Below are 17110 nucleotides of genomic sequence, written 5' to 3' on the forward strand. Positions count from 1 at the left end.
AATTTCCCGCTTCACCCCTCGAAATGCGCCCGCCCTACATCCTCAGACACGTTGCGCATGCTGTCTGCACGTCAATTGAATAGCGACAATGGCATCACTGCCACCGAGCGAACCCCCGGCGGTTAAGAAACGCGGACGCCCGAAGAAAGTCGTAGCCGAGGATGCGGGGGCAATACCAGCGGTCGAAGCAAGCAAGGTGGCCGTAAAGAAGATCGCCGCGAAGCCTGCTGGAAAGGCGAAACCCGTGGAAGTCAAGAAAGAGAAGAAGACGGTTGCGAAAAGCGCAAAGACTATTACTCCTCCTGCAACTCCTGCCGCGAAGAAAGATGCGCCTCAGTCGCCAATAGCGGCCGAACAACCGACGCCTGTCACACCCTCCACAAGCAAGATATTAGAGGAGGTACAAGCGAAAGGGACGCTGAAGAAGGCACAGGCTGCGAAGGTCGAGGAGAAGGTAGCGTCGGGTACGGATAAGAGGACTGCGGCGCCACAACCCCAGACCCAGGAACCGACAACAAAACCAGCGTCGAAACCAACACCAGCGTCCACAAGTCCTCCTCCTCCAAAACCGACTACGATTCCCACCACTCCACGCCCAACAACAATCCCCCTCCCCTCCAACCCCACAAAAGCACCATCACCCATCTCCTCACCACCGCCACCTCCCTCTACTACGAACCCATACCCACGCTTCTCCAAACCCACACCATCAACCCGCCACATACCACCGAACCCCTACCCAACAAGCATCCGTCCCTCAAACCAACAAGCACCTCCATCTCCACCGCACCGCCAACACCCCACACGCCTCATCGAGCCCACACCCGACATCAGACTACCGCCTAAATACAAGCCCGCGTCGCGCCGGGTTACCGCGATAATGGTAAGCCTGCCGATTGTGTTGGTGTTTGGGTATGAGTTGTTTGAGCGGTGGAGGGGGAAGGAAGTTAAGCAGGTTTTTAGGGAGACGGAGGGGTCAACGAATGAATGAATTGACAGGTTGGTAATGAATGGGTGAGGGATGGAGGTAATGATGATGACGACGAGTAATGTTGGATTGATTTTGTACTTATACTATATATATGGTCTGGTCTCTGCTACTTCTTATGTATGTTTATAGAGATACGGTACACAGAAGGGGTATCACTACTCTTGTGTGCTGTTGCTGTTGCTAATCCAGTCTACTCTCTCGAATCGTGTGGCGACCTATCTGGTTCGCCTTCCATGCTGGTTGAACAAAAGAAAAAGTGTGTGAACAGAATGTGAAAGACTATGTATAAGAAGGGTAGTCGCGAAAAAGACATCAAGCTTAACCACCCACGCTACATGTAACTCTTCTTCCGCAGCAGCATGCCGCGAGTCCCCGATGGATCAATTGGCAGACCCGATGCACTACCACGCCGGCTACCAGGCCTACTGGCCGACGGCGAACGTGTGGTGTTGATGGGCTCTACATCCAGAATTGGTGGACCTACACTGACATCGGGAGTAGCGGGCCCTGGCGGGTGGAATAGGCGCTTGTACCGCAGCTCTGGTGAGCTTGGTACGTTTGGATTTGAGGATCTTGCAGCCGAGGTCATGGTGAGGTTGAACAGCGTGTTGGTACGACGACTGAGCGGACTTTGAGTTGGCTGTGGTGTGGGCTGTAGCGTGGGCTGTGGGGCAGCCTGCATCGTAGCTTGAGGAGTTGAAGGCCAGAGGGTGGGACCGGTGAAGGTGGGTGATGTAGAAGGCGAGGGTGAAGAGAGCCTGTCTGTAGTGTCTGACTCGGGATCGGCAAAGTAGTCGTGGTCAGACGTGTCGTTCGTGGACGACATGGGATCGAGTTGGATGGTCTCGGTCCACTGGCGCCTTGCATTGTTTGCGCCTTGGGCTTGCTTCGCAACGGAAAGCGGTTGTGAGGACGCTCTCAAGGCTGCACGAGACAAGAGAGGACTGGTGGGTGCAGATTTCCGCAGCACAGGGCTAGGAGGCTCCGTCCTGAGCTCGAAGCGCGTCATCTTATGCGTCGATTTCGCTCGCTTTCTTTGAGCGAGATCGTTATCCTGAGAGCTGGTCCGCCTGATATTGATGTCTTGCTGTGGTGTAAAGACGAGCCGTCCCTTGAGCTTCTGGATCGTGTCGTCCAACGCGAGCTCAATGGCGACATGATTTTGTATCCGCGAGAGCTTTGGCCATGTAGCTCGCTGTCCAGTGAGCATGCATCCGACCATGAACTCGGGCGTGGGGTTGCTCAAGACTCTAGGGAAGTCCGCGTAGTTGATCTTAGGGAAGATGTTGATGTCGCCTGAGTATCGCTGGCTGAGCACCGAACGTCCTTTTGTGACAAGGTTTGGGAGGAATCCAGTATCCGCTAGCTGTTGGAGGCGGTGCATTACCTCACCCTTGCAAAGACTAGCTGAGAGACTCATCCAACCGGGACCAGTGACGGCGTCTTGGGCTTCTGCAGCGACAATCTCCTCCTCTTTCGCCAGAAAGGGAACAACGTGCGGGTTGACCTGCGAGACAATGAAGTGATTCACGTTGAACATCTCGGCTAACCGGGTCATCGGTAGGTCGTTGTCTACTGAGCCATCGATCCATGTCGCGTCAGGGTTTGGATCCCAAGGTACTTCCAGGCCGGTCTTCGGGTCCTTGGCCAGCAGAGATGCCTTCTTGTAGACGAGCGGAACTGAGCAAGAGGTGCATCTACGTAGCGTTAGCATAGCCATAATGGTTCCTTGTTTTCGTGCACTTACACTGCAGACCAGATCATCACGTTCGGTGCTGTGATGTAATTCAAGAGTCTGGGCAGTTCGTAGAGCGACGAAGTTGAAACAGGAATGTTCAAAATACGTCGAGTCCGGTTGTATGCTTCTTGAAAGGTCAAGTCTCCAAGCAGATCACGCATAACTCTCATGAGATGTGCAATGTCAAAAAGAGCTCCAGACTTCATCAAGCGCATTGCTTTGTTGATCATGCCTTCTGGGTGATCCGGGCTTTCAAATACGTTCAAGTCTCCAAAGCAAAATTGGTGCATAACCTCCGGGATCTCTGCATCAGTCTTTGCGCATAGAACAGCACTGACGATGCTTCCTGCAGAGGCTCCCGATATGATGCGTGGGAGAAGACGAGCGTCCCAGAGACCCTTGACGACGCCGATGTGGTTCATCCCAAAGGTTCCACCGCCTGAGAGCAACAATGCGCTCCTACCGAATGATTGGCGTGTTTGAAGCAGTTGGTCGACCAGCCGCCGCGGCTCGATAGGACACTGATCTCCCTGCTTCTCCGAGACGTCCAGCAGAGCGGCCATAGTTTGCTGAGCCGACTCGATGTACCTCTCGATCAGACGCTTGGTTCCAATATGCGAGTGCTTGTACAGACGCAGGTCGCCCATGTCGCCCAGTCCGCGTGTGAGTGTGGTCCTGATCAGAAACAGCATCCTCTTCACATCGCAACTCATGCGAGCATCATCCAGCTCTTTCAGCCGGGCAGCAACCAGATCCACATTGTATTCCGGAGTGTCGTCCTCTTCTTTCCAGGCTTCGTTTCCTTCTAGGATATCGAGCTCGGTCGCGGCGGCTTTCCATTGGTCGTATGTCTCGGCCTGCGTGGCGATCTCGTCAGCATGTGAAAGGGCACGACCAATCTGAGGAACCCACGTCTTTCATGTGCAGGTACAGGACCTGCCTACGATTTGCTTCCGCAGCATCCACGGCTAATTCAGGAACATGGTAGTCGCCTGCTGGGTCGCCCAGAGTACCCAACGGATTCCTGGCCAGCTGCACCAGGGGTCCGAGGAAGCCACCATGGCTTTTGCTCTTCCTTATGGATTTCTGCCCATGTTGTCCTCCTCTTACGTGCAGTCGCGTACTGCCGCCTGTAAAAATGGTGTCAGACAGCAATGACATCGAGCGCCGGTACACGCCATGCGCGAATCCTACGAAGCCTGGCTTAGCCGGTGGTAGGAGGATCGGTAGATCGGGTGGTCGTGAAGGCAGCTTGCGGTGGTGTCGAAGTAAGGGAGTCGGTTTCCAGGAAGTCTGTCGCGGTCGAGGGAGTCTGTAGCCTAGTAATAGTGCTTTTCGAGAAGACGCGGTGTAGGGTGGCCGGAGATGGTCAACTGCGGGTGGTCATGCGCCTCGGTCGCGCAAGTCGCGGAAGGTGCGTCACAGGCTTGCCGCTTCAATACTTCTGCAATGTTGTCGCCGGACGACGAAACGGGCGCGAGAAGGGTCGGCATTGACGCCTTCGAAGTATTCGATGCGTGCAGCGCATGCTAGGGAGCGTGGGGACATGCGCATGGTACATCGTCATCGGCAAGGATCAACTAAACAAAGCCGGCGAAGGTGTCGCGTCGGCAGTAGTCATCAACCGACGCTGATACGACACGCATCTTCCACCTGTACCTGCAGGTCCAGTGTTGGCAGACTACTGCACATGCAGCCATGGATCATGTGTCTTACGTGTAGCTGGTATCAAAGCCCGAGAGTCCTCTGACCACCTGTTGCTGTGCTCAACTCCCAAAAGCCCTTAGTTGTGAACTGTGGGCACGCAGCATTAGTTTAGAAAGGCCGTGTAGCGCCGCGAATAGTTGCTCGTCCGAAATCGCGATCCCGCGCTGCAGACGGCAGATCTGGAGAAGACTGCAGACGTGGGGCAGCCATCCCTACCTGTTTTGACCGCCATCTTCGATCTTGTGAGTCCACGAGGCTCTATGCATAAGACAATGCACCCTCAAAAAGAATATGGGTGTGACACAGTCAGTCGTGGCCATTCGCACAGGGAGCCGACCGGCTTACAGCTGGCGCCTCTTTCACATGTCAGACTTACACCCAACGGACTCAACACTCCATAGGTGTACAAAAAAAGAAAGAAGCAACGCAACTGTCCATGCAGATAATCGCCTCTGTTCTGAGAATCTATTTCAAGCTACCAGATGAATATTGGCCTTGGCCATGAAATGGTGGGTATGTAGCTGGATCATAACGTCGTTGCCATGCCGGGTATCATGCAAGCGATGAGTAGAAAATGCCATGCAGTCGCGCCGAAACTCCTTTCAAGCCCTCATGTGCATACTCATGCTGCCATGCATGCCTCACACTACTTCACGACTCTTGCAAGTCTCGGCTTCTCGCCTTGAGTACGCACTACACGGTACCACCCCTTAGGCTTTCCCTCCTGTGTGACTCCTAGATACACCTTGCTGACGTTGCTCAAGTGGGCGAGTGCATTTGACCCGGGTAGCTGGTCCGGTAGTAAAAGCTCCGTGAAGGCATCGAGATGCTCGCGACGCAGGCGGTCCTCCATGAACAAGAAATGGAACATGATGCTATACGAGCCGAAGGCGATCAGGTTGAGCCTGTAAGGCAGCGTCGCTGTTTCCTGGTACATCTGACGGCAGACACCGTTGAGCAAGGTAAACACGGTGGGCCTCTTGACCCAGGGCTGGGATATCGTCTTAAAGGGATTCTGATGACCATCGTACACTGTGCACTGGTACTTGAAGATAGGTGTAACCCGCTTTACCTTCTTTGGCTTTGCAGGATCAAAGGTGAGGTGATAGGTCTGGTAGCCGATGTTGATAGTCTTACCACCAAGTGCGTAAGCGTAGATGAGATTCCTCACGTTTTCGGGGAGCTGCAGGAGAGGCGAGTCGGTCTGGTTTATCTTGAATCTGATATAGTCAGTTCTGTGCATAAGTTGAGTATTGTCTGAGACATACTTGCGGGCTTGGTCTGAACTTCTAGACAGACGTTCCCCCATTATAGTTCGCCGTGGTGCTGCAATCTCCTCAGCTTTGTATGTCTTCGGCTGATATGGTTCTTTCGGCTGCTCATTCTTAATGACCCGCTCAAAGAACCGCGATGTCTGGTTTGGCGCCGTAGGTGACGTCTTTAGTGTCGCCACCTCGCTCCTGTGAGTGATTCCCCTGTACCGCGCGAAATTCTCATCTCTCCGTGCTTGCTGGTGGGCTTTCTTCTGGACCTCCGCTGGTGGCGTTGGCAGAGAGCTGTTCCTCGCCCAGCCATTCTGTTCTCTCGACTTGTGCCCCGTTTTCATAAGGCCTTTGAAGTTCTCACGGTCACCCTGGATACCGCGCTGATGCGGCTTTGGGGCTTGGTGCTTCTTGTTTTCGAGAACCTTATCGAAGATGGAGCGCGGAGGGTTCATGTCGTCATCAGGAATGGAGACGGGACCGTTGAACCAGGATTTCTTTCCTCGTCGGCTTGAGGGTGGTGTCGGTAGCCGCGATCCATTTGGCTCGGTATTTGTTCTAGGACGCTTGTGACGGTCGTCGTTCTCATCTGCTGGATCGCGGTCGTGAGGTGCGCGACGTTTGTTTGGGCGCCGTGAATAAGTGACTTTTCCCGCCATTTTGCGGAAGAAGTTGATGACTTTTGAGAGAAGTGCGAAAATGGCGAGTTCGGATTGGGGAGAGCAAGTTTCCCTCGCCGCAACCGAAGAAAGTGCGAGGCTGCTCTATTGTGGCAGGTGCAGTTTGATCCACCTATTACCAATTAAGGTAGCGACTCGTTAAATGAAAGAATGACGAAGAAAGGAAAGTGAGTGAAGCTGGTCGTGGAGACCCAGTGTGCGTGCTTTCGCAGCCTTGAGCAGCTCACCACGCGCAACAGCCGCTGCAGGTGGTTAAGCAAGCAAACCCAGGGCGTGAGTACGGTGCGGAGGAGTGATTGCGTTCCCTGAACCGTCGAACGATGCCTACGCGAAATCCCAAAGCCCAACGAACCTGTGTGCACGACGATCGGATGTAGAAATAGATCTCCGCTTGTCGCGGTCTCACGTGGGATAGTAGTAGTCATCAACGATGAATTTGGTTAGCGGCCGGTTCTTAGTGGCACCGTTTCTGAGGCAGCACAAACCTCACCGGGCACATTATCAAGAGGAGAGCTACACGCGTGTCTGGATGACAACGTAGCCCGTAGAGAAAGGCGCATATTCTTCTTCGTTCACAGAATCGTGGGCGCAGCTTCTGAGCATTGCGACGAATCTCCCTCGTCGTCTTCAATCTCACCCCAGCCATTGCCTCCGCTCGGGTCGATAAGAAGAAGAAGCTCTTTTCATTACTCTATATCTGCAACACTCTAGTAACTCGCAAGAGGAACTATTTAATTTGGAATACTCTGCGAAGTCAAGCATGCGATGTCCCTGCCGAGGTGAGAGACGCCGATGCCCCGTGACGTGGCTTTGCTCTTCCCAGTCCTGCCTCCTCTTCTATTGTCTAGTCTTCAGATCATCTTGTCATCTCGCTTTCCCGAGCATAGTCTTTTCACGTACAGCAATATCCAAATTTTCCATCGCATAGCTACTATTCCATTCGAGTAAGCATCTTAGTTGAGTTAAGTCTCGCTCCTACCTGGGGGTCTTTCGATATTAGCAAGTCAACGTCATTGCGTGGTCACCCAGCAAACGTTCCAGCTGCTGGTGCTCCAGGCTGCTGCTTCCGCTTCGGGAAGTCGCGCTCACCTCGAATCTGATCGGCGGCAAGAACTAGTCGGCTGCCTCGTCAACAACCTTGGCCGCACTTCTTCTTCCAACCCTGTCTCAACATCTGCGAACTCAGTATCTCCTACCGCTCGCGCTCGCAAAGTGAGTATGCCGTTCCTCACGCCCAAGAATACAGGTGAGCTTTCTCCACGACGCCGCAGGTCAATCTGCTGTTGTGTTGACATCGAAACACTGACCGATGTGTAGTCACTGCGGCCCCCGCCCTTGTATGGGATGCATTTCCTCCGCCGCCCCCAGAGGCTGAGACGTGTATGCAATCTCAGACATGAGAATTCTCGTCACGCACGCTGACGTAGCGATATAGGGCAACCGGATGCAGACAGCATCGCTAGGCCTGGACGTCTTCCGGACCCGCGCTTCAATCGCGATCCGGAACACGACCGCCGCAGTAAATCGTTCCGACGGGAAGCGAAGATGCTTGCCACAAACCAGCTTGGTGCCTCATCTTCATCCGTGAACGGAAGCTCTCTGGGCCGTGGAATCGGCCAGTGGCCAGCTCCAGCTGCACGCAGCACCGGCTTCCCTCGAGACGTGATCCAAAGTGCTAGTCCCGCTTCACCTCCAGCGAACGCTGTCAAAGAACATGTTCAGACCTCTAGGCCCAAGCTGTCCGCGATTAAGCCAGTCACACGTGTCGCGGGTCCTCCTAAGGGAACGATGGAGTCAATGTTCGTGCTACACTCTCGCCGTCCAGAGAACCCAGTAAAACCGAAGGCCTCCACAAGTTCAGCATCACCCACCCAGAGCCAACCGCCAGATTGGGCTGTCGCTATTGAGAAAGCCATGCAAGAAGGCGCTGGACAGGATACGTTGACTGCTAGTACAAAGAGCCCTCGCCCTGAGAGCATCCGCAAGAAGTCGATACCTCCTCATTTGAGGACCAAGACCGACGACCTCGTCCAAGCTCACAAACAACTCAGCTCGCTAGACCTGAACCCGAACGCGAAAGTGTTCGAGGCGCCAGTCAAGGTAGTTGAGGAACAGGTCAACGCCACGAGCGAGGCTTTGGCCTGGAAGGTGGCTATGTCAGAAACCGGTATCGATCATGTTGAAGAAGTGAGTCTCGACACATCTATGCAATGTATATCCACTAACAGATTCTAGGGCTTGCGCGTGCAACAAGATTTGCTCAACGCATGCATTGCTAAGAAGTCTACCACGCCTAGTATCCCACCCACGACTGTCGCTACCACCAACACCACCAACCGCGCTCCTCTCGACCACGAAGCCAAGAAGAATATCATGCTCATACGCGCAATGGAGCATGAGATGGATCTTGAGAAGGTGGCACCTGAGCGCGAGCTCATGGTTATGCAGCGCGCCGAGCTTGACAGATACTTTGTCAAGGTCTGCTCTGCTCACCAGCAATGGTGGGAGGCTATGGGATCGACATGAACTGTGTCACACCCCGGGTGTGCATTGAAACGGCGGCTTATGTGGTATGCATATACTTCCTTTCCTGGCAGACTCACGCTGATCACAAACACATCCAGGCTCTCACTTCACGAGCGGACGTCCGCCCGCACCATTCAAGGCTCGGTGCTGATTGAGGAGTCGGAGTTTCGGGGAAGGATTATCTTGATCATTAGTATGCCCATCTTCTTGACTACTGTGGTCAAAGTGGAAGGACTCTGCTACTCGATGGGGTAGGACACTGGTGAACATCGTCGCACAGTAGGAGCGACGTCTGCGACTGGTGCATACGCATGTCGTCGCCATCAGTGGAAAGAATACATGACACGAACATCATTGCGCATCTAGACAACTCGTGTACTGTGGAGTCTCGTGGCAAATTCTTTGACACCACTCATTGTTGGTCGTTTGCTGATCACCGAACAATGAGCGTTTGTCTCCGAACAGAGAGACATGCGACTGACTGCTTGCTTGTGACGTTTCAACTTCGCGTTTGTAGTGCGTATAGAAGTGACACAACTCTTCATTTCATGCTGGTATTAGCTAAGTATCAGCGCCGCTATGTCAACGCAACGCCAAGATTCGCAGCACGAAGCCACACGGGGCGCTGTCGGTACCAAAGTGGTAAATAGCGACTCCTCGATGAACCTAGAGATGGCCTACGACTATGTAAAGCATATGAACTCAAGCGAGAGGACTGCGCCTATGCCAGACACAAAGACGCTCGAGATGGAACAGAACGGCAAGCCATCCATCACACTCACATCCTATAACTGCGACTCCACTTCTCGTTCCCCAGTCGAATCCCGGCCACTGGTGCATCTCTTCAAACCCATCAGCGAAGATGAGATACGCAACCATACGACCCACATAACTTCGATATCCCGTGCCGAGGAAGAGAAGGTGGCACTTACGCAGTTGAGGGCAGAGTTGGTCGCGCACTTCCAAGTTCTACAGCGCGAGTTTGAGTGCAAAAGGGGAATCAGCTGGACACCGTTGCGGCCGTGGGGTGATGAAGAGTGGGAGTGGAGCGATGATGGCAGTGATGAGGGGGACGATGTGTTCGACTGGTCCTGAGAATCACATGCGCGGCTAGAGAGGCTGAGCATCGTGAGGTGGTGATGAGGTATTGTTCATGTGACTTGCACATTTGCTCGGGCCAATGGAGAGCGATGTAGATAGAGTGTGGAGAGCATACGCGAGAAGACTTTGCTCACGTGCCTCTCAAAATGGCTGGAAATGGTAAACTGGTACACTACTTCTGAGCGAGGGGTTTCGGCCCATGATGTGCCTGCATGATTGTAGTGGTAATGCTTCCCCGCGTTGTTCCGAACCAGACTTTCATTCCTGGGGAGGGGTTGGTGTGCATGAACTTACGCCTGTCGAGCAGCAAGTGTTGCGAGAGATGTTTTTTGATGCCATTCCAGGCTAGTAGTGTCTCTGCTTGAGTCCATTTAAAAGCGGAGATATGTTAATATTGAATCGAAGAAAATGATGCTGGTAATCGCGAGCAAATGTGCGCGGACGCATTCGAGGACCATGGTAGCAGGGGACGGGCCGTCTCGCGCTTCCGTCAACGGGGTCCACTACATCGAGGTGTATTGCATATGTGCTGACCTTTGTCAGTACAGAGCTGGGACTCTCGTCCCAAGTTCCATCGCCGTGCATGCCAGCCATAAGATCTGTCGCCTCCCCGCACTCTCCATCTTTCAACCTTCACATTCCCAGATTTACCGCCGACTGCACCCTGCCTTATCTAGAGTTCAGTGTCTTACAGGCCATTCACTTCCACGACTGAACTTACTGATAACATCCAAATCATGACGACCCAAGTTAGGAACGACAGCGACGCCAGTTCTGGTGGCTCTGGCCCCCGCAACAAGCAAGCTGCGGATGCGATAGAGATGGTTGCGACGCATAGCCGTCAAACCCAACCCAGCGGCCCCCTGGAGCTCAACGAAGTGAACGCATATGAAAAGACCGGGTATGCGTTCTCAAACAAGAAGAAATGGGCGATTTTGACTGTCGTTGGACTCTGCCAAACCAGCATGAGTAAGTGGTCTTGCCAACCGTCTAGTCATACGAGGCTAACAGGCAACAGACTATAACGCAGCGGTCTACTCCAACGCAATTGGGCCGCTCAACGAGCACTACCATCTCGGCAGCAACCATTTCACCAACGCAAGAGCGGGTATGGCTTGGTTTTTGATCCTGTACGGTATTGGGTGCGAACTATGGGCACCCTGGTCCGAGGAGTACGGACGTTGGCCAGTTATGCAGATATCCCTCTTCACCGTCAACATCTGGCAGATCATGGCCGGTGCCAGTACGTCCTGGGGCCATGTGCTGGCTGCGCGTCTGCTCGGCGGTATCTGCTCTGCCGGCGGCTCCGTCACACTCGGAATGGTTGCGGACATGTTCGATCCCGAAGATCAGCAGCTCCCTATCCTCTGGGTCAGCTTGTGGAGCTGTCTAGGTTCAGGTATGTAAAGCTCATGTCGTAGATGTCTGAGGAATGAAATGCTAACTGTCTTCAGTGATTGGCGGCATCTGTGGAGGTCCCATCGAGCAATTCCTTCACTGGCGATGGAACTTCTGGATCCAGCTTATCCTAGGCGCCACTGTTCAGTTCGTTCACTTCTGCTTCGTGCCGGAGACCAGGTCGACAATTATGCTTAACAAGGTAGCCAAGAAGCGACGCAAGCAGAACCCAGATGCCAATGTCGTCGGTCCGACAGAGACGGAGAAGCTGAACTTGAAAAAATGCGGCAAGATCATGGGCCGGCCATACAAGATGTTAGTCTGTGAACCGATCGTTGGCTTCCTGTCACTGCTCAGTGGATTCAGCGACGCCCTCATCTTCAGTTTCCTCGAGTCATACGGCTACGTGTTCGGCAAGGAGGGATGGGGCTTCACTCCTAGTCAGCTAGGGCTCGCTTTGTTCGCTCTCTTCATCGGCTACTGGCTAGCAGCAGTGCTATACGTACCCGTTATCCGGAAACACAATCAGCAGCGCAGCAACGGGAAAGTGCTGAGTCCCGAAAGCCGACTATCAGCCCTCCGCTGGATCGTCCTACTCCTGCCGATTGGCCTATTCGGGTCAGCGTTTGTAGTATCTGGCCCACCCCTGCCCTGGATTGCGCCCCTCATCTTCGCGGTCCTGATCGGATGCGCGAATCTCGCCATCTACTTCGCCACGATCGACTACATGGTTGCCGCGTACGGAGGCACGTATTCCGCTTCAGCCACCGGTGGCAATGGCTTCGCCCGAGACGTCCTTGCTGGTATTTGCTCCTTCTACACCGGTCCGATGTACAAGAAGCTCGGTGTCACAAATTCGACCTGGGTCTTGTTCGCCATCTCCGCTCTCGTTTGCGCCCCGGTCTTCTTCATCTACAAATGGGGTCCTACCATGAGAGCTAAGAGTCTGTATGCTGAGCGAATCCAGCAGGAGAGAGAAAAGAACGCCGCTGCCAAACAAGCAATGCGGGAAGCTTCAGAGACTGTGTCTGAGGTGCAGGCATGAAATGGGATGGAAGAAGATGCTGTTTTATCGTTATTTTCAGGTCCATCGCTCGTCTGCTGTTCGTTTTGTGATACCCAAGAGGGTCATAATTTTGGGTTGTGCGAGTTACTGGTAGAATACTGTAGATATCCTAATGGACATTTTACCTTCATCGCGTCACAAGTAAATGGCTACTCGCTCATCGTGAAAACGTGTCTCTGCGGATCTTCCGAATGCCCAGGAAGAGTTTCGGCATTGGAGAATGAGTATAATAGGTGGTTGCGGGTAGGTGGGGGGTATTTGGACAGGTTGATGATTGCAATCGTGAAGCTCTGAAGTCGCTGTTGTGGTCCATGCAAAGACGTCAAGCTTAGTGCAATGGCACGGCAACATTGGAAGAGTGACTTTGTAGTTTAGTGTGACGCTGAAATCAGTGATGGGTAATGCCTGATCGCGATTGCTGGGATCGTGAAGAGGAAGCAGGAGCGCTAGCGTCTCACCTGACACCGCGACATCGCGCATGGACTCGGCGCACTTCAGCCTAGAGTCGTGAACACAGCCAACGCCACACGAGAACATTGCGCGCGCAGTCTCACCGCGAGCACAACAATGCGCATCCCACCCGCCGTTTCCTCGCCCACCTTGTAGCCCTCTCGTACCGACGCCTCCACAATGTGGTTCCTGGAGCACGAGAGCCTCTTCGGAGGCAAGCGCGTCTGGCTCCGCCCCGGATCACAGCAACTTTTCGGTCGCACCAAGTCTGACGATAAAGATGGCCCACAAGGAAAGAACTGGAAGATTGACAACAAAGCGGTCTCACGCAAGCATGTCATGCTGAAGGTGTATGACGCAGCACCAGAAGACGGCACAAAGCTCCACAAGAGGTCACAGATTGAGGTGACAGATCTGAGTTGCAGGCAGGGAGTCACAATCGACGAGAAAACTACTCTGAAGAGCCAGAAGGCCTCCGATGGGTCCATAGAATACAGCCGCGAGACCTTGAAAGGCACCGAACATACCATCAGATTGGCTGCCAGCTATGCGCCGTTCAAGATTGTCTGGCGCCCAGTCGTCTTTACGTATGCTTCGAAGGAGTCAAAAGAGAACAAAGCCCGCAGCGCGGAACTACACACCCTAGATATCAAGACTACGACCGATTTCGTATTCGACAAGACCACCCACGTCGTATCCGCGAAACGGAACCTTCCCAAAGTCCTCTCGGGTCTGACTTCAGCCAAACACATTGTCACTACAGAGTTCCTCGATAAAGTCCTCGTTGTGGCTGCTCCATCGGTCGATGAAGAAAACAATTACTTGCCTTCGAAACTAGAAGATGATTTCGATGCATGGTGGCCAGCGGAGAAGGAATACATACCTGGAATTGACAAAGAGCCGGTTCACCAGCCACATGAGATGTTGCTACCTGATCCCTCGCGGTCAGAAGTCTTCTCTGGGCTGACCTTTATATTTCTGAGCGAAAGCCAACACAGTAGTTTGCTGGATCCCGTCACTGGTGGAGGCGGCAAGGCATTACTATACAATCTACAACTTGGCGAGACAACGGTAGACGAGTATGTCGATTACGTTCACAACGTGGCAGGAAAGAAGCGACGCGGCAAACCTGGCGACAAGCTCCCTGTCATAACGGTGCGCTTGAACGTACTAGTCGAGGACGAATGGCTCAAGAGCTTTCGGATCGGCGTCGATCAGGCACTTGGGCAGCGCTCAATCGAACAGAAGGAGTTTCTCGACACGATTCTCACAAGGGACCGTGCCTCAATACAAAGCCCGCCCGCAGACGTGATTGCTACTGCACCACCAGAGGTCGCAAGCAGTGGCCGGTCTATGCGTCAACCAACACCAATGTCTGAATCTAGAGCACCGTCGCAGGCCCCCGAGGAGAACGAACCTCCTGCGGAAGAGCCCGCAAAGATCAATCCACGAAAGCGGATCCACCGGCCAAAGACGAGCCGCTTCACGGGCTTTGATGATGACGAGCCCATCCCGAAGAAGAAGCTGAAAGTTGAAAATCCTCCAGTGGAAGACGTACAGCAGTCTGTACAACCACGAGGACCATCGATGACAGCTTCGCAAGCACGCATCGCATCAGGTACACCAAGTCAACCTTCTCCGCCATCAAACGCCCGAAAGACGATCGAGAAAGAAGAGCAGATGGATACCCTGTTCCCGACGGCCGCAAAGATGAGGGCACAAAGAGCGGCTACGCGTGCGCCATCGGCTTCTGTCGAGCCCGAAGAAGGGGGCCCGGTGAAGAGAGCATCCACTATAGCAGCTGCTCGGGAGCGACTCAACTTGGCAAAAGACAAGTCCGAAAAGGAAATTAATATCCGCGAGCATACCCGTAAGCGCATCAAAGAAGAAGAGGAGCGTCGCAAGGCAGACGAGGAGAGCTTGCGAGAAGCGCTGGAAGGTATCGACATCACTGAGCTGAAGAACCTGGCCCAAATAGAAGAGATGGACGTTCTACCTCGGCAAAACAGAGGTCCTTCGCGCAACCAGAGTCAGACCAACAACGAGCGCTGGAACGCTGAGTGGAACGGTCGCAAGAACTTTAAGAAGTTCCGTCGCCGTGGTGCCGAACAGGGCGTCCAAGCCCACAAAGTCATCGTCACGCTTGAAGAAGCACCAGCCAAGAAGGGCTTCGGCCTCACTGACGCCTTCTTCCTCGAAGACACCGAGCCCTCTTTCCGTTCACGCGATAGCCGGCGCGGTCGCAACGCAGCAGCGGACGATTCGTCAGAGCCAGAAGTCGGTGGCTTCACTCGTCGGAAACGGACCACGCAGTCTCAGGCGCAGCAAGAAGTTATTAATGTTGAAGACAGCGGACCGGACGACGAGGAGGTTCCGGAACAACGAACACAGAAGAGTAGTGGGCGGACGCAAAGGGTTGTAGAGACACAGCTTGAGGGCACGCAGACGCAGAGGGGGAAGAAGAGAGGATCTGACGCTGCGAGTGGCCAGCCTGCTAGTAAGAAGGGGAGGTTTGGCAGAAGGGACGATGATAGCGATGATGAGGAGACAGGTTTTAGGTTTAAAAGGAGGACATGAGAGTAGGGTCATCAGCCTGTTTTCTCGATTTATACATATACGCGTATGATACCCTGCATGGAGTGGGTAGCGATAGCCAAATAGGCCTGAATTCATCTATAGCGAAAAGACGACATGTTGGAATAATTTTGATTCGTAATCTCATTGACAATGGTTTCGCCCCAACGCCGTCTGCCTGCTAATCGAGAGGGAAACTCGACGCCATGCTCTTCATCCAACTTCCATACCGACAAGGTATCGCCAAGCTGTGCCCAACGCACCACGACTCATCTAGCCAGCCCCAGCTGCCAGAGCTTCTAGTCGCCCGCCTCGTGTAGCGTTTCATCTTCCGCACATCCGCAGATCACATTTTCGCCGTGACTTCGTCGCTGATTGTGGGTATACAACGCATCTATCGCTTGCGCTCAAAGTAGGAACTAGAACCGAAGAAGGCGACGCTCTGGTCCATGACGGTCTCGCCGACCCAGAGGTAGCTCTCGAACCATTTCTGGGCGCTGGGGTTTTCGCCGAAAGTATCTGGCTTCACACTGGGTCTGGGTTTAGCTTTAGCTCCGATCTTGTAGTTATGCGCGGCTCGAAACGGGGGTTTGTGGAGGAGGGGTAGGTTGGGTGGCGCTTAGGAGGGATGGATGGGGACATACGTGAGGCCAGTTGAGCGGCGGACGCCGGCGAGGAAGGCGGATACTGGGGTGCTGTTAGCGATAGATTTGGTTGGGGCGAAAGTGAAGGTGCGTACTTAATACCGCATCGAAGGCGTAATGTGCGACTTTGCCGAGCTGTTACTTGTGTGAGTTACGGAACATGCGACTCGGTGGTCCACAAACGCAGTAGTAGAGTAGTAGACATACGACCATGATGGGCGACGTGGGAGGAGGCGGATGAATGTGAGGCTACGTGAGGCTGCTTGGGGAGAGCGTGGCGACTGGGGTTCAGGAGGTTCGGTGGGTGTGGGTGTTGTTGTTGAGTGCAGGATGCGGGATGCGGTGTAGAGTGGAGGTGTGGCTGGTGCCCTTCCTTAGTCACTTGTCTGCATGTGATTGCGCTGGCACACGACCTCAGGGTTCCCTAGTGTAGAGGGTCTAAAAGCCGATGTGACAGGTGCATCAATTCGATCGAGCTCAGGTGCTACCCATAGATGTGCATGTCCGTCGCGGGACTATCTCTATCGACTACCTATGCGACTGTCCGCGATGTCCTACAGGCTCAGATACGCAGAACGGTCCCCACTAATATGGAACTGGACCGTATTGTCGCATCAATGGGACCTTCCCTTTGACCTCGGGCAAGCATGCGGAGCAGCTGCGGGTGATTTAGGAGCGGACCCTACGACAGGTGCGCCTGCTATATAACAAGGGCCTGCCGCGACGATGTCTTGCTCTTGACCCCATGAAACCTCCAAGACACGACCATCTCCGCGCGGGTAACCCACTGAAAAATCCATTACACGCCAGCAGCCGGCCGCGCACCAGCACAACCGCCCACTAGCCGGATACGCCCAGAGCGCAGGCGCCGAGATTTTTCAATCGCTTTGCAAATGCGCGTCGGATGGCTGGCTTATCTGGGCGGGATGTTCAAGGGCAATGAGGCGACAACGTGGGCGGAGTGGAAGAAGCA

The 17110-nt window shown here is 53.8% G+C and overlaps 8 protein-coding genes across 8 annotated transcripts; 5 read left to right on the forward strand and 3 right to left on the reverse strand.

The window, feature by feature from the left end:
• Window positions 1–88: 88 nt before the first annotated feature.
• Window positions 89–991, forward strand: J4E78_009130 (uncharacterized protein; the record flags this gene model as incomplete). Its single annotated transcript, XM_049369724.1, has 1 exon — window positions 89–991. The coding sequence occupies one exon, from the start codon at window positions 89–91 to the stop codon at window positions 989–991; it is 903 nt and encodes a 300-aa protein (XP_049218685.1).
• A 331-nt stretch (window positions 992–1322) lies between these two features.
• Window positions 1323–3691, reverse strand: J4E78_009131 (uncharacterized protein; the record flags this gene model as incomplete). The annotated part of the gene is made up of 3 exons (XM_049369725.1): window positions 1323–2688; window positions 2739–3643; window positions 3674–3691. 3 exons carry the CDS (start codon window positions 3689–3691, stop codon window positions 1323–1325), a joined length of 2289 nt encoding a protein of 762 aa, XP_049218686.1.
• A 1391-nt stretch (window positions 3692–5082) lies between these two features.
• J4E78_009132 (uncharacterized protein) lies at window positions 5083–6357 on the reverse strand (the record flags this gene model as incomplete). Its single annotated transcript, XM_049369726.1, has 1 exon — window positions 5083–6357. One exon carries the CDS (start codon window positions 6355–6357, stop codon window positions 5083–5085), a length of 1275 nt encoding a protein of 424 aa, XP_049218687.1.
• Window positions 6358–7596: 1239 nt separating this feature from the next.
• J4E78_009133 (uncharacterized protein) lies at window positions 7597–8904 on the forward strand (the record flags this gene model as incomplete). The annotated part of the gene is made up of 3 exons (XM_049369727.1): window positions 7597–7624; window positions 7814–8565; window positions 8614–8904. 3 exons carry the CDS (start codon window positions 7597–7599, stop codon window positions 8902–8904), a joined length of 1071 nt encoding a protein of 356 aa, XP_049218688.1.
• Window positions 8905–9483: 579 nt separating this feature from the next.
• Window positions 9484–9999, forward strand: J4E78_009134 (uncharacterized protein; the record flags this gene model as incomplete). Its single annotated transcript, XM_049369728.1, has 1 exon — window positions 9484–9999. One exon carries the CDS (start codon window positions 9484–9486, stop codon window positions 9997–9999), a length of 516 nt encoding a protein of 171 aa, XP_049218689.1.
• Window positions 10000–10742: 743 nt separating this feature from the next.
• J4E78_009135 (uncharacterized protein) lies at window positions 10743–12448 on the forward strand (the record flags this gene model as incomplete). The annotated part of the gene is made up of 3 exons (XM_049369729.1): window positions 10743–10974; window positions 11024–11404; window positions 11460–12448. 3 exons carry the CDS (start codon window positions 10743–10745, stop codon window positions 12446–12448), a joined length of 1602 nt encoding a protein of 533 aa, XP_049218690.1.
• A 651-nt stretch (window positions 12449–13099) lies between these two features.
• Window positions 13100–15496, forward strand: J4E78_009136 (uncharacterized protein; the record flags this gene model as incomplete). The annotated part of the gene is made up of 1 exon (XM_049369730.1): window positions 13100–15496. The coding sequence occupies one exon, from the start codon at window positions 13100–13102 to the stop codon at window positions 15494–15496; it is 2397 nt and encodes a 798-aa protein (XP_049218691.1).
• A 391-nt stretch (window positions 15497–15887) lies between these two features.
• Window positions 15888–16350, reverse strand: J4E78_009137 (uncharacterized protein; the record flags this gene model as incomplete). Its single annotated transcript, XM_049369731.1, has 4 exons — window positions 15888–16023; window positions 16138–16180; window positions 16233–16272; window positions 16345–16350. 4 exons carry the CDS (start codon window positions 16348–16350, stop codon window positions 15888–15890), a joined length of 225 nt encoding a protein of 74 aa, XP_049218692.1.
• Between the last annotated feature and the right edge of the window lie 760 nt (window positions 16351–17110).

This window comes from Alternaria triticimaculans (genome assembly GCF_023758025.1).
Source record: "Alternaria triticimaculans strain BMP 0046 chromosome Unknown scaffold_18, whole genome shotgun sequence".
Taxonomy (NCBI): Eukaryota; Fungi; Ascomycota; class Dothideomycetes; order Pleosporales; family Pleosporaceae; genus Alternaria; species Alternaria triticimaculans.